Source organism: Nyctereutes procyonoides, unplaced genomic scaffold, assembly GCF_905146905.1.
Source record: "Nyctereutes procyonoides isolate TBG_1078 unplaced genomic scaffold, NYPRO_anot_genome, whole genome shotgun sequence".
Classification (NCBI taxonomy): Eukaryota; Metazoa; Chordata; class Mammalia; order Carnivora; family Canidae; genus Nyctereutes; species Nyctereutes procyonoides.
Window position 1 is genome coordinate 9,250,783 of NW_026575139.1, and position 16,432 is coordinate 9,267,214.

A 16,432-nucleotide genomic window follows, 5' to 3' on the forward strand; every position below is an offset into this window, starting at 1 on the left:
GGGGAGTCTGCTTCTCCCTCTCCATCTGCTCCTTCCCCTGCTCATGCACGCTCTAGCTCGCTCGCTCTCACTGCTCTTTCTATCTCAAATAAATAAATAAAAATTTTCTTAAAGATTTTTTTAATCTTTAAAAGGGTAGGAAGACATCATATTAAATGTACAGTGAGCTGTGGGTTAAATAAACCTCTGGAAATTTTTGTGAAAAGGTATACAACTTACTCTCTGGGGGATTTCTGAGTACAAACTTTTTTTCTTCCTGCTTTTCACTCTAATTTTAAGGCTATCCACAGCAGGTTTTCATGCTTTTAATATAAGCTTTCCCTATTACACAGCCACTTTTTAGAGGTACTTTAAAAGAAAGAGCAACTCCACTAAGATTTAGGGGCTTACAGGATATCTTGACAATATGGCATAGCTGAGGTAGGCTCTGAGACCACGACACATAAAAGGTGTATGTCAGAGCAAAAGGGACTTAGCAGTAGAGATCACAGACTCCTGCCAACCTGTCTCCTGAGAAAAACTATATTGAGTTTGAAGTGAGTCTGTTCACACTCTTGTTGGCAACATATGGCAAAAGGGTAAGTAAGGATAACACTTGTTCATTCTTCAATCCAGCTATGCAGAAAATGTTCAAAAACAAGCATTAGTGGAGAAGCACAGGGAAACTTGATTTCCCCCTTGAGGACCTGGGGAGATAACATCCTTCTAGGATAACATCCTTCTAGGGCAAAATGGAATAAACAGAGTTTGTTGTACTATCTTGAGAATGGGAAGGATTTGATAATTCCAAAATCAGATGTGAGTTCAAAAGAAGGAGATAAAAGGTACTGGGCTCACATTTGTCATCATGATCGTGAACATTCTTTGTAAGAAACGGTAATAAATCTGATCACTTGATATGATATGTGGCAGACAGGCATATTTCTGTAGGAGCTTCTCGTGAGTTCTCCATTTCAAGGAGGCTGCAGCTCGCTGCTCAGCGGCTGTGAGGGCTGGGATCAAGTCAGGCAGAGATGATAACTGAAAAAGAAAGCACATCAGAGGATTGATGATAATAAATCAACTGCAACATTCAGCCAAACTATTCAGTCTTACAACACACTGAGAAGAGGAATATTCTCGCTCACTTGAGAACCTAGGAGGATCTCAGCTGCCCCAAGGAGGTAATTATCTGGCAAAATCAAATGTTTTAAAAAATTTGTAAGTAAAATTTATGTTTACAGAAAACAAAATTTTGAAAGAGAGAATAGGACTCCATCCTTTGAACTACAGTAAAATTGGTTCTATTTCACTGTTGGAAAATTTTGACCTTCTAGCTTCCTACTCTTTTGTCCACACCAGATGCTATTCTTGGAATAATAATTAATGCTAATAAAAACTGAAAATATGAATGTAAACTCCAAGGACAATAAATAAGAACCATGGTAATGGAAGAATTGTAGGGGAATTCACACTGTTGAAGCTCAAACAGACATTTACTAAGCACCTGCTATTACAGGGCAAGAACTACTTTAAATGTTCTCTGTACGTTCTCTCATTGATTCCCCACAACTCTGTAGAGTAAGATCATACTTATAACATTCAGGAATTTCTTTGATAATGGGATTTACCTTATTTTCTTGTACACTGCTTTCTCCACCAGTAGACATAAGTTCAAGGATTTCTGGAAGATGATCTATAAGAGCATCTAGTACCTTTTAATAGAGATATTGATTATTATTGATTATTGTTACAGCAACTACTTTTTTCTAATTTTAGATTAGCCTCATATGTCAATTTCTGTGCAGAAATAGTATTATTTACCAAACAACATTTGGGGAGTTTCTATTTTCCTACATTGCCATCTTCTTACTAGAACATCTCAGAAATAGAATCAACTGCCTTGATCAAAACTACCTTTGAAAAGAGGTTAGTAGATCTGCCTCTTGATATTGTTCAAACAGTTTAGATCTGAGACAGCTACTTCTATACAACCAATATGCTGAGAAACTGCCTCTCGACTTTTAAAAAGCAATTTACGTTGGATAACACCCTCAGCAATGTGTAAATATTGATGAGTTGAGCTTGGCAAGCTAGTAGTCATTTGGATGAATAGGATATACTAAATGCACCATCATAATAAAGTATTTCAAAGTTCCCACAACTCCCCAAATATACTCCCCAAATAACGCTAGGAGAGAAAAAAGGCATAAAATGTGATATAAAATACAACTGCAATTGCATAAAACAAAAATCTTTTCATAGCAAAAAGATTTTTAAAAATATAACAAACAGAAACAGTGATTCGAACTAAAGGTGTCCTTTTTTGTCTACTTTTTGGCATTTCCTAAATTTTTCTTTTTTTAAAAGGTTTTTATAATTTATTTGAGGGAGAGAGAGCACAACATGGGGAGGGTCAAAGGGAGAGAGAGAATCAGATTTCCCACTGAACAAGGAGTCCACCATAGGGCTTGATCCCAGGACCCAGAGATCATGACATGAGCTAAAGGCAGAACACTTAAATGACTAAGCACCCCCAGGCACCCCCTAAATTTTTCTTAATAAACAAACATACATATATGGTATTTTATGTATGCTTTTATGTATGTAAATACATATAAGTTTAAATACATAAATACATATGTATTTAAACATACATATATGGTATTATATCAATTTACAGTCTATGATACAATGTTACATTGTCTTGATGGTTTGGGGGCTAGTCAGCTGACAGACCTAATGCAATTCCTAAGAAGGGGGGAAGGGGTAAGGCATTGATACATTCAGACTTAACATAAAGAAGTGAAAACCAAAGAGTAAGAAGATATTACCTCCAGTGATTCATCTTGTAATAATGTTATTAGTTCTTTATGTATTAAATATACTCCAGAATTCAGAAGTTTAGATACCTAAAAAGGAGCAATAAAGTCTCTCAGATTTAAAACTATTAGACAACTAAAGGTTATAATAATTTTATAAAATACATGCCTGTTAGATGCTTCCTCTAAAAGGAAACTAGGTTACAACATAAATATGAAAATTAGATTTCTAAAAAAAAAAGTACACAGAAAAACAGCTTTTTAATACTCTGGAGCATGGACACACAGGGTGGGAAAGTAAGTGCCCACGTGGGTGTATAAAGAACAAGATGGATTTATCTGAGTCACAATTTTCATATCACAAGCAATAAGTCCAAGGACATCTCTAGCTCATATTTTAAACTCTTAACAGCAGCCAAGAGGGTCTTACAGGACATTGCAGGCATATAAGCATTCATCTCGGTTCAGTGCCTCCTAAAGAGGGGAAGCACTACAGAAGATCCGTGTGACACAGGGACGGGCGGGGGGGGGGGGGACACTCCTGAGCAAGCAAGACATCCAAGATTTTTCCCATCAAAGACTTTAATCAGCACAAGAGGAGCTGGAACTGTCTTATTTAGCTCCCCTGTGAACAGGTTTGTTTTATTTCCTTAAGTAAACTCGGAACCCACAATTGTAAATTCACCAGTTTCTACTTCACTTTTTTATTTCCCTTTCTTTTTTGTTTTTTTGAGGGAATTTGTTTTAGGGTTTTGGGTTTTGTTTTGTTTTACATATTGGGCCTCTGGGTAAGTTTTTATTTGAGGGGGGGGAAAAGTTTCCTGAATAAAGACAGAGTTTAAAAAAAACCTTTGTTCTACAGGGTTGTTTCTGACTTTTTCAAAATATTTTCAAAATAATATATTTCTGAAAAACAAGAATAAAGTTAGAACATAGTAATGTAAGTATCAGAATTTTATAGTAACACTGTGAGAAAAATTTAAACCCACTAGCGAATTTTCACTATTCAAGAGGATAAACCTAGACTACAACCTATTTTGTGGAGTATCAATAAAAGCCTACCTACATGGCCTGATTGAGAAAATATGGCAACTAGCCACCCAGCAAGGAGCTATATCAACAATCTCCAAACTCACTTCTAACAGTGAAGTATTTTTAAGTACACATTTCAAGATGTTTATGTATAGGGTGTTAACATATTATGCCCACTATAAAACACAAATAGAAATGAAATATTAAGGGGATGAGATAAACATAAGTAAAAATTCTAATGCTGTATTAATATTGTGTTCTCAGACACTAACCTTATGAAACCATCTCTAGAGACCATTCATCTAACAAATACAAGCACACACAACAACCAAGGCTAAATGCCCACTTAATGTAGAATGGAAACAGTTATTTCACTCAGCTAGTCAGTGCCCTCTGTTGTTTCCCCTTCTCCAAAAACATATTTCTATAGGTATATTTACAAAGATGAGTGAATTGTGCAACATTGGAATTATTTTAATTATTATTTTAATTAACTACATCTTTTAAGGAAATATTTCCTAGTCTTAAGCAACATAATAATGATGCTATAGATACCTTGTACACTTTCACCTAATCTCATGATGCTCTGCTGTAAGAACACAGCAAGGAAGTGGCTGAAATCTTCTCACTGAGACTAAGAATAGATATTTCTTATAAAGAAAGGAAATAATTTATTATGCTATTTATAAAGATATATTTACATTTTAAAGTTGGTAAGTTATACTTTATACATTTACTGCACTAGAGCATACATATGCTTACTGGGATCATCTAAGACACATATCCAAATTTCAACCTCAAGTGTTACACAGTTAATCCGTCATAAAAGTCTAAATTCACTTTTGGCTCTTACATTACAGACAGTTGTTGTAATAGCTGAACCTAACAGCTATGTTCATGAAACATGATCCATGTGCAGTAAAAATAATAAATTTAAATAATCTCTCAATTTTCCATTTATTCTTAGGGTCTTGAATTTAGATGCAAAGTCAAGAATAAATATTGCAAAGCATATAAAAACTGATTTTACTTCCAAAGCTGCAACACCCATATTTACACCACAATCTCTGACTTAAAAGTAAGCACTCAGTATAGATATATGGAGTGAACGGACTAATACATGATAAATGATTATAATATGCTTATGTAAATGAATTCCATAAACATATTAAGAGAATTATGGGAATCTTAACATTTAGGACTACAATATTAAAGACATATGGAGCCAATATCTTGTAATAAACCTTTATAAATGGAAGTATACACAATATAAAAAAAATCATCTAGCATATATGGGTGGAATTAACAACAAACATAAAGTAGTATCACTTCTTCAGACTTACTTCATAAAAACAAATAGCAATAGTGTATCTGACTGGTACTTCAGGGTCGTGACAAAGGCAGAAGAATGTAGAATAGAGTTCCAGGTGGAAGTTTTTAGGATCAACAAAAACAATCATGGCCTGGTGGAGGTGGAAGGGAGAAGATGAATGGGAAGGAGAGAAAAACATGCATCAATACCTAATATTATAATCATTTCATTTATATTGAAATCATGTCCTCTGAATAATAATTTAGACAGAGATCATATTTAGAAGGTCCAGATGCATGCATATAGTTCTAATTTATACATAAAGACAAACATAAATTACACCAATATTACTTAGTACCTCCTGTATATGCCAGATATAAGGCTAATTAAGCAGCAGGTGTCAAATATGGCCACATTTTTAAATGTTATCTATTCATATATTTTAAAGTTATAATCAAAATGTTTAGTCAGTTCAAATACATAATTTATTACCGGGAAGTTATAAGCACAGTTCTTCCGTACTGAAATATATTTCTTCTCCTGCTCCAGGATTTGGGGTGGAATCTGATTTTCATTGTGTCCATTTTCTTGTTGCAAACCCAATGTACAGAGTTTCTTATAAAACTCCAAAAATCTCAAGTGTTGGTCTGGAGTAAAGATTCCTAAAACAAATGTAAAACTTGTGTTCAACATTCTAACTGAAAACAAAAACAAAGAGAAAAGCAAGGTACAATACATATATAATTGGAACCACATATTCAAATAAATGGCTAAAGATCATAAATAAAAGCAACAACGAGGAAAGAATACCTATTATGAAGCAATCTAATGGATCTATTGTTTCACTTCATGTCAATTTTCACAATAACTTAATTTTGATAGTATAAACTATGCAATGCAAAAATTACAACTGCATTAATTTCTGCAGGATGTATCATACCACAGACCACTAACAAGCCACTACAATAATAATATATCGGGGTCATTAAAGCTATTTACTTATCATAAATATTCTAAAATTGTTTGTAGAAAAGACATACCTATGTTTCTGCAAAGAAGGTACTTAAAAACTTGATCTAAAAGATAGCAAAGTAAACTTGAAATATTTTTATCAATGGACTGATTCCACATTCATAAACTATGTTAGGGAGCTGGGAACTCACCATATATTGCAGTACTTATTTTCAATAGCCTGTTAACAGTCTACAATATACATTTTTTAAAATGTTTTACTATGCCAGATGGTTGTAACTTAATTTATGCTTACATTATTATAGTAAGCTAAGAACTGGGTAATATGTTCAAGATGCCAGATTGTGAGTATTATGTTAAATTCTAAGCTGAACTGCTCACATGATACATTAATTATCCAACAAATAGTTAATAAGGGTATATTTACTATGTACCAATAGTCAATTGAGTTTTTATTATATGTCAACTGATACATAAATATAAAATATTCAGAAATTTAAAAGGCCAGGCCTACTTGATTATGTTGCTATTCTTTCAAATAGGTTCTATTAGAGGAAAAGTCATTCTTAAATGTGTTCTAAATTATGCTATCAAAAATCTAAGGCCTCTTATGATTTCGCACACTTAAAGGATAGGTTTTATAACTAGAGAGCTGAAATTTAATGGCTGGGGTAAAAGAAAAAGGAAAAAATATTTTTTAAAAGATTTCATTTATTTATTCATGAGAGATACACAGAAGCAGAGACATAGGCAGAGGGAGGAGCAGGCTCCCTGCAGGGAACTTGATGGTCCCAGGACCCTGAGATTATGACTTGAGCCAAAGGCAGATGTACAACCACTGAGCTACCCACGTGCCCCCAAAAAGGAAAAAATTATCTACAATCTTAAAATTCTTAAGATATATCATACCATATAGTCCATGGCATAGTTTTCCTAAATGGAAAGATAAGGAAATAAGAATTGATTCATCTGCTTTGAAAGATTTTTCACAAAATGATTTCACTAAGGGAAGTATGGTTTGACTCCTGTCATCTGGAAAACAAAAGAAAAGACTTTAGATCTAGTTACCCACACAAGTAGAATTAAGACATACACACAGATTCCAGAAAGAAAAATTACTCTGTTAGCCATACAGTAACAGAAAATATCTGCCAGCATTGGTGGGGGAGGTGTGGGAGAAGCAGCACTGAGAAGAGAGTTGAGATCATCAAAAATTTTGATGCCAGATGGAGGGGCTCAGACTTTCGGTGAGCCTATTTACTGAATTTCTTCACCTTGACTTCTTAGAAGACCCTTCCTTAAGAAGTTAATTGATTTTTTTAAAATTAGGCTCCATACCCAGCATAGAGCCCAATGCAGGGCTTGAATTCACAACCCAGAAGCAAAGATGTGTCCACATGAAGATGTACCTGTATCAAATACGTCAAGTAGATTAACCAAAGTTTCAAAAGCTGCAAGCCGCACACTGCTGCCTTCATCCCTAGAGAGTTCTATTAGTTCAGGGAGCACCACGCTTTTTGTAAGTTCTGTCCTGCACAGTGAGCAACAGAAGAAAATAAATCAATTCAGTAAACTATAACAAGAACTTATTAAGAACAAATCATGGTGCCAGGTGCTGTAGAAAATAGGAAAAATCATAAAGACATGGCTCCTGCTCCCCAGAAGCTTCCAATCTGGATAAAAAGCGTGATAAGAAACATTAACAGTAATTGTATAATTACTTAAACAATTCTAGTTCCACCAGGATAATATTATTACCTACAGAGATCCTAATGACTAGAAGTATATTAAACTTTATAAATTTTAACATGGTTTTCCATTTTAAGCAACCAGTCAATGATCTGGACTAATTAGAAAAACTTTACAGCAGTGATTATAGAAACCTTAACAAAATCTTTTTATCTAGATTTAAAGGGTTAAAGAATTTTTTCATTCACTCCAAATATATTATTACAGGAACTAATTTCTATATAGAAGAATGATATATGATACCAGATGCTTCCTCTAAAAGAACAAGACACAATGTACATGCTTTCAGGGGATATACAACATTTATAATACAGTCACAAATGGTTCTTATTCAAGACTTTAAGATTCTGCTTATTCACCATGATAAGACGTTATTACAATGACATACACTGATAGAGGAGAGGCATATAAGGTAGCCAGCTTTCTTGACCACTTGATTGAAGATGGTATGAATTATAATTTGATAGAGTACAAGAAAGTCAATAGGAGCTGCAGAAAACCTTAAAAAATTCAGGGCAGAGCACAAAGACTCTAAGACATCCCTGCCAAGCAGAAGTTTCTGTGATGATGGAAATGTTTATAATCTGTAGAGTAGCTACATGTGGCTCCTGAACATTTAAAATAAGGTCAGTATAACTGAGGAACTGAAGTTTTAATTTTATTATACTTAATTTAAATAGCCAAACATGGCTAGTGGCTACCATACTGGACAGCAGAGCTCTAAGGACTTGAGTGAGCAGAGGGCCAAAAACCGTTTTTAAGAAATTAATCTATGAAAGGAGGTAACATGGTCAAAAGGTACAAACTTTCAGTTACTAATAAGGCATGGGAATGAAATGTATAGCATAGTGACTAGAGTTAACAATACTGTGTTACATATTTGAAAGTTGCTAAAACAATAAATCTTGAAAGTCCTCACCATAAGAAAAAACTATTCTGTAACTATGTGATAGGTGATGACTAGACTTAACTATGATAATCATTTTACAATGTGTACAAATATCAAATCTTTATGCATGTGAAATGACTAATATGTCAATTATACCTCAATAAAAATTTTCTTCTAAATAGTACTTATTCTTCAATATAAAATACTCATGCGAGATTTTGAGTAAATTGCCAGGAAAATCACCAATACCCATTTCTTTAGCATTAGGCTAAGAGAAGGGGAAGAAAAAGAAGTGAATCTAGATCACAGATACAGGTGTTAGCATGACCAGTAGTTCAACATTTATCAAACATAGGAGGAAGTAGACAGAGGAGGTGAAGGAGGAGAAAAGATAAGAATACATTCTGGCCCAAAGGTCACAAAAATTTATTTCATACAAATCTTCCTCAAAAGTATTTGTATACCACTGAAAACCTTGAATTTATCAAGAATGAAAGACAATCGTTTAAGATTTCATCCCTATATACAGTCAAAAGTTATTTCTATTCAATCTTTCAACAGACTTTTCTTTTCTCCCCAAAAGTGGTACACTGATGCAATCCCAACTTAATTATCTAAGTGTTAAAGATAATCAGAAGCAGGTCTTTAATAAACTGTATAATGATTTCTTGATGCTAAAAAGGCAAAGAGAATAAATCAAATCTGTATTGCATTAGTGGTTAACAGGTACATTTCAATTTCAACCCACCAACACAGATGAGGATTTCTCATTTCCAACTATGATAAAGCCACTAAAAACTACTGTACTATGTATTAAAATAGCATTTTTTATGTTCATTATCAAAATTTTAAAAACATAAGCAGTATAAAAATTAAAATGACCTATAGCCCTCTACTTAGAGAAACTTGAAAGTTTCTGATAATGTATGGCCTTCCAGACTTCAATCCTGTTCATATTATATAACATCCTCTTTGGGCTTCAGCTTCCCCATCTGTAAAAAAGGAATAATGATACTATCCATCCAACAGATGGTTGTGAGGATATAAATAAAGTTCATCTATGTGAAACACTTGGAACAATATCTCACACAGAGTAAATATTATCTAAGAGTATACTTGTTATTTATAAACTTTAATATAAACTAGTTCCTTAGACTCATCTCTAAAAATGGAATATAGGTAAAAGATAAGCAAACTTTTTTTCCTATGTTGTAGAACTCAAAAGGACTCTAAGTTTATGTTTCTCCCAGTAGGGTGAAGATGTTCTGTAGACCTTTGCTAACACTAAACATTTATCATTAACTTTTCAAATTTCATTGGCAAAAGTAGCATCCCTATTGTTTTTGTAAATATCACATATTATTCAATAGTTGTCTACTTGACTACATCTCTTATCAAGCTCTAAGCACCTGGAAGACAGGTGCTTTTTCATTATTACATATATATAGATATATATAGACATAGACATAGATATTTTAAGATCTTTATTTATTCATGAGAGACACACAGAGAGAGGCAGAGACATAGGCAGAGCAGAAAGCAGGCTCTCCACAAGGAGCCCAACAAGGGACTCGATCCCAGGACCCCAGATCATGCCCTGAGCTGAAAGCAGAAGCTCAGCCACTGAGCCACCCAGGTGTCCCTACATCCCCCATATTTAATCCAGTGCTTACAATAGATGCTCTATATATATGCATTCAATAAGTACATCTCTCCACAACTAATGAGGTTGAATAATGAAGTTGAATCTGTTTATTAGACATTTGTATTTCTTCCTTATGAAGTATGTATTTGTTTTCTTTGCCCATTTGTCACATTATAAAAGTTATGTGGAAATAAGGCATCATGGCAGACCCACACATGTAAATTACAAATATTCTCTCTCAGTTCCTCTAAACAAACTGGATTATAGCTGAGTAACTTTTTCAGGAAATAGATACGGGTTGTACACTGCCTATGATGATATGAGAGTATCTTTTTCTTAACTTTACATGTAAACTCCAGCCCGGTTTGGGCAGAATTCTAGGTCATTATCCTTTCTACTAAAAACTCTTCTGGCATTTAAGTGTTCGGAACAAAAATCAGGACAGCCTGATCCTATTATTTGCGTAGAAGTCCAGTTTTATTAGTCAATAAATATAACCACCAGTTACAATATAACCTTTTCATGATGTCAGAAGGGGAGAGGTGTGTAAAATACAGGGTGAGGGATAACAAGATGGATGAAATAAGCAAGCTTGCCCAGAGAGCCAACCTGCAATTCTGGGGTCTTGCTGCATGATAACAAATCTACCCAGGTGCTGGCTATGTCATCTGATGGTGGTTTATCTCCTCAAGCTAGATACTGATGAAGATGATCCTGACTGAGTTCAATGGTTGGCCAGGACAGCAACAGCAATTCAAGGAAACTTCTCATTTGTTTGTTCCTCTTCCACTGGCCTATTTTAAGAAGCCTAGGCTTAAAGAAATACTGGGGACCTAATCATCCCCATCTCTTTTTTAAGAAGGTGAAGTTTCCTCTACTGTTCTTGCTTAGCCCACCCCTACATGGCTCCCCTTCATCAATGACCTTCTAATCTTTTTTTTTATTTTTTATTTATTTATGATAGTCATACAGAGAGAGAGGCAGAGACACAGGCAGAGGGAGAAGCAGGCTCCATGCACCGGGAGCCCTACGTGGGATTCGATCCCGGGTCTCCAGGATTGCGCCCTGGGCCAAAGGCAGGCGCCAAACCACTGTGCCACCCAGGGATCCCAATGACCTTCTAATCTGACAAAAGACAAAAATTATGGGCAGAGGACAAGAACCAATCATCAATCCCATTATATCTGAATTCTACAATCTGCTTCTGACAAAGGTAAATTGTGGGTCTGCTTTTTATCACTCAGTTTGTATTTATCATATAGCATATGCTGGTTTATTTCCCTTAACATACTGATTTTGAGATGTACCCATGATGTTATATTGCATGTATCAGTACTACATTTCTTTTTCTTGCTAAATATGTTCACTGTATGAACATAACCACATTTTATTTTTCCCTTCACCTATTGTTAGACATTTAGATTGTTCCAGTTTGGGCTATTATAAACAAAACTGCAATAAACATGTATATATAATCTAATTCTTGTTGAGGACATGTATTTTCACTTCTTTGCATAAATAATTAAAAGTAGAATGGCTAGGTCATAAAGGAGATGTTTAACTTTTAAGTAAATGCCAATCAGCAATATTACATCATGTCAGATTGGAAAGCTGTTGATTTGATTATATTCAGGAACTGATAATTTTCAAATCAGTCTTTATGTATGGTGTGAGGTGAGGATCAATATTCACTGTTTCATGAATATCCAGTTATCCCACTACTGGGTTTCAAAAAGATTTTCCTCCCTGAATCGCTCTGGCACTCTGCTGAAAGTCAACTGGCTACATATATGTGGGTTTATTTCTGGACTCTTTTCCATTCCATTGATCTAAATTTTTGTATATATCCTAAAACATCTTTAAATCCATTTATTAGTCCTAACCATTTTGTAAATTACTGAGGACTTTCTACGTAAATGATGATGTTATCTGTAAGTAGTAATCCTTTTACTTCTTCCTTTCAGATCTTTAAACCTTTAAGGTTTTTGTTCTCTTGCCTTATTTCAATAGCTAAAACCTCCAGTACAGTGTGGAATAGAATTGAAAAAACTATCCTTGACTAGTTCTTACCTTAAAGGAAAAGCATTCAATACCTACCATTAACTATAATGTTAGCCATAGGGTTTTCATATATGCCGTATATCAGATTGAGGAAGTTCACTTCACTCCTAGCTTCCTGAAAGTTTTTATCTTGAATGGATATTGAATTTTGTCAGATATTCATAATGGGGCCATTTTTCAGGTTATCTTATTTGCTGTATCACCAGAATTAGAAGTGTTGATCAACCTCTTCAAAAGTATGTTCTTCCTTTCCAATCTGGATGCTGAGGGAAGGTTCTTCCCCTCTAACACTAAAGGATCTTTTTGTACATCCCACATTTGTGGGGTTTTTTCTCTTTAGTCACCCCTGTACTGGGTCCATTCCATACAGTTGTTTTTCTATAAACAAATGTGCGTGACCTCTTCATTATACTATTCTTTATACTATTCTGAAAACTGTCCTCTTTGACCCTAAGCTGTGCACAACCCATAGCCAGCCTTCTAGTGTTGTGTAGCCTTTATTTCATATGGCTATGCTAGCTTGACAAGAATCTCATAATTTTGCTTCCTGATTATCTTATTAATGAATAACAGTTTCTGGTGCTCATTGCTGATTAAAGTGGTCAGTAATTGTTCCCTTGCCGGCCACAGCAAATGGAGAATTACAAACCCAGATCTGTACTATTCTTGGGCCTCTTCCCAAGGAGGGTTTTGCCGTAGAACACAATTTCCAGTGCAGTAGTGGGCAGTCTCTCTCTTAAATCAGTAGCCATCTCTGAAATATCTCTTCCCACCTCCTTTTACCCATCTCAGGGATTCTTCTATCCTTGAATTAGGAAATTCTTGTTTGTGGTTATCAGATCTTATCAACAGTCCTGATTTCCAATGCCAAAAGAAAAAAAAAACAGAACAGTGTACCTATCTTTAGTTTTATGTATTTATCAAAGGGATAATAAAGAATATGAATTAGATCTTAGTCGTATTCAGCCTATATACCATGAAAGTCCTATGATTATGTTCTAATAGTATGTGAGAATTCAAAAGTGAATGAATAGGCATTTAATCAGGTAAATTACTTTCTAAGTGAATTCTAAGTTAACAAGCCAGGTAGATTGTAGTTTTGCTTTTTGTAAATTAATCTTTAAGCAATAATGCTATATTATTCAAAAGACTAACTGAAACACACTTGACCAGGCTGAGCTTTTTAGGGTTTTTTGTTTTTAAAGATTTTATTTCTTTATTTTAGGAAGATATAGAGAGTGTGAGCTGGAGGAAGAACAGAGGGAGCAAGTGAATCCCAAGCAGACTCCCCACTGAGCAGGGAGCCTGATGAAGGGCTTAATCTCAGGACTCTAAGATCATGACCTGGTCTGAAATCAAGAGTCGGACACAACCAACTGAGCCACCCAGGCACCCTACTGATCAGGCTGTTTTTAACAGTGGTAAAATGTCAGATGACAAAAAAATGGAATACCCCCCCAAAAGACAACAGCATATTCTCCTGATAGGTTCTGATCCTGGTTAAGGAACACAGAATTGGGCAAAACTGAATTATTTATGGTCCACAATGATCCAGAGTCACCCTAGCCTTTGAAGATTTATCAGAAAGAAGATGGTTCTGAAATCAAAATTAAAGAAATGATTACTCTGTTGAAATGTTAAGTTTCGGGATCCCTGGGTGGCGCCGCGGTTTAGTGCCTGTCTTTGGCCCAGGGCGCGATCCTGGAGACCCGGATCGAATCCCACATCGGGCTCCCGGTGCATGGAGCCTGCGTCTCCCTCTGCCTGTGTCTCTGCTTCTCTCTCTCTGTGTGACTATCATATAAATAAATTTAAAAAAAAGTGAAATGTTAAGTTTCCTGCACACTTAAATCCAACTCAGCAAGGTGGACAAGACAGAGGACCTGAATCTGTGTGACATTCTGAAGCAATTCTAAAGCCTTAAATGCTGGTCCCCAATTTTTTTATTAACAACTGTGCAAATGGCAACAACCTGATTGTCCTTGCTTGTGAAACAAATAACCAGGTGAAAACAACGCAACTTCTACTAAAAATGAGAGGTCTGATGTTTTTTGTATCAATTTAGGTTCTTTTAAAAGAAACCATTTCCCAGAGTGTTTCTTAGATAAAATTTCCTTTAATCTACTTTGACACAAGATCAGTTTTTATGGATGAAGAGAAAAGACTATCTGCCCTATGTGTCTCTTCCCTGAGCTTCACATATCCAAAAGACAAGAAAAGCAACATAATAGGCAGTGGAAGCGAGAGTTGTATGGGAAACAAAGACTTCCACTGAGTAATCCCATCTAAGATTACCCAATAATATGCTGCTAGCCCAAAGAAGAGCTACTGTAATAGTGCAAACATGCTTTATATCAGGACATTTTCCCTTCCTGAATCTAGGATGCTTACTAAACAACTTAAGGTGAAAAAGAAATTAACATGAAGTAAATCTAATAAGCATTTTACTTTAATCTCTTTTAATCCAGACACATCAGTAGGTACTTGTTACGATCACTTTTAAAGATCATATAAAATTTAGCCTTTCAACAGCACACTCCCATGGAACACAGGAACAGAATATGCATATGAAAATCCAGAAATAAGAATATGACATAAGGAATTGAAAGTATACTTACCCAATGCCCTGAGCTATGTTTTCTAATTGCCGACACATACAAGACCGAACTTCATATTCTACATCTTGACACAGTGATTTTACCAGAGGAAGTATTTCTCTTTTAATGCTTAGAAGGGAAGAAAAGGAATATGCAAATGGGTGTTTTAGAATACTTAAAATTTTCAAATAATTATCATCAAAATCTTAGTTAGCTTAATAACAACAAATATACCTTAATAGGAAGCTTTATAGTTTACAAGGTATTTTTACATATGTCATCCCATTTGGATGTTATCTTTTGTTACCTGTAAATTATATATATGTCTGGGTCTTTTTAAAGTAATGGTTAATTTTGGATTGACAGTTAAACAGCTAAGATGAAAGGTTATAGGCAAATGGAATGTCTAACAACCATCAACCAAAATATGCTTCAATTTTATATTTTACTCTTATGCCATAATTATACAACATTCCTTTCTTTTCACTTGGTATTTATCATCTGGGCAGAGAATAGCTTCTCCATACAAATCTCAAAATAAGGTAAGTCATTCAAAATAATAAATTCATAACAATAATGGAAGAAATCAGAAAGTCCATCTTTAGGTCAGCTTTGAACAATTTTTGAAGTCTATAGAATATATATATATATTCTATATATAGAATGCTCATTTTATGCTCAAAAACTACACTAGGTGTGTGACAGATAAGACTAAGATGAGAAATAGAAAAAAATTTAACCATATTGATTTTGAAACACCATGAGATCAGAGGAAATGCATCTGAACAAGTAGACTTCCAAGAATTCTATAAAGTTAAAATAGCTAAGCTTGTATGCAGTATGGAACGATAGAAGTCTAATATAATTGTTAATCATATGACCATCATACATTTTAAATCAATTTAATTGAATAAAGTAGACAAAAATTATATACAAATACTCACGTATGGGCATCAAATTTGTTGGTCAATTTTCCTAAAATTTTACAACTAACTAAACGAGACTGGACTGTTTGGGAAAGCTGTGCCTTGGAAACAAGTGGGTTCAAAATCTAAAGAGAAAAGATTTAGAGAACAAATTCACAAAGTTTTATATATTCTTACCACTAATGTCAGCTATTTTCCTCAAGGAATATTTTAAGGTCCCAAATGTTTTTAAGGAACCTGAATTAAAATGTGAGGTTGCTCATAACCTGAATCACCTTGTTTGCCTCTGGCTTATTAAGGTAAAGGTGATGATAAATTACATAATTAAATACCAATCAGGCACATAAAAACTGAATTAAAGCTTATGGTGAATTCGGCAGTGATCTGTATGCATGTAAAGTATTGTTGGGAAATGTACATTTTCAAAAGAAAAAAAGCAAATTATCAC

At 34.6% G+C, this 16,432-nt stretch overlaps 1 protein-coding gene across 6 annotated transcripts in view; it reads right to left on the bottom strand.

Annotated features, from left to right (window-relative positions):
- PPP4R4 (protein phosphatase 4 regulatory subunit 4) overlaps window positions 1–16,432 on the bottom strand; it is a 105,287-nt gene that overhangs the window by 34,179 nt on the left and 54,676 nt on the right. For all 6 annotated transcript variants that reach the window (XM_055304520.1, XM_055304519.1, XM_055304517.1 and 3 more), the window contains 9 exons: window positions 16,003–16,109; window positions 15,080–15,187; window positions 7,527–7,648; window positions 7,027–7,149; window positions 5,638–5,807; window positions 5,177–5,296; window positions 2,814–2,891; window positions 1,611–1,694; window positions 838–1,020 (listed from right to left, as the gene is read on the bottom strand). In XM_055304520.1, the coding sequence (XP_055160495.1) occupies window positions 838–1,020; window positions 1,611–1,694; window positions 2,814–2,891; window positions 5,177–5,296; window positions 5,638–5,807; window positions 7,027–7,149; window positions 7,527–7,648; window positions 15,080–15,187; window positions 16,003–16,109 (1,095 nt within the window). The remainder of the gene's footprint in view (window positions 1–837; window positions 1,021–1,610; window positions 1,695–2,813; window positions 2,892–5,176; window positions 5,297–5,637; window positions 5,808–7,026; window positions 7,150–7,526; window positions 7,649–15,079; window positions 15,188–16,002; window positions 16,110–16,432) is intronic.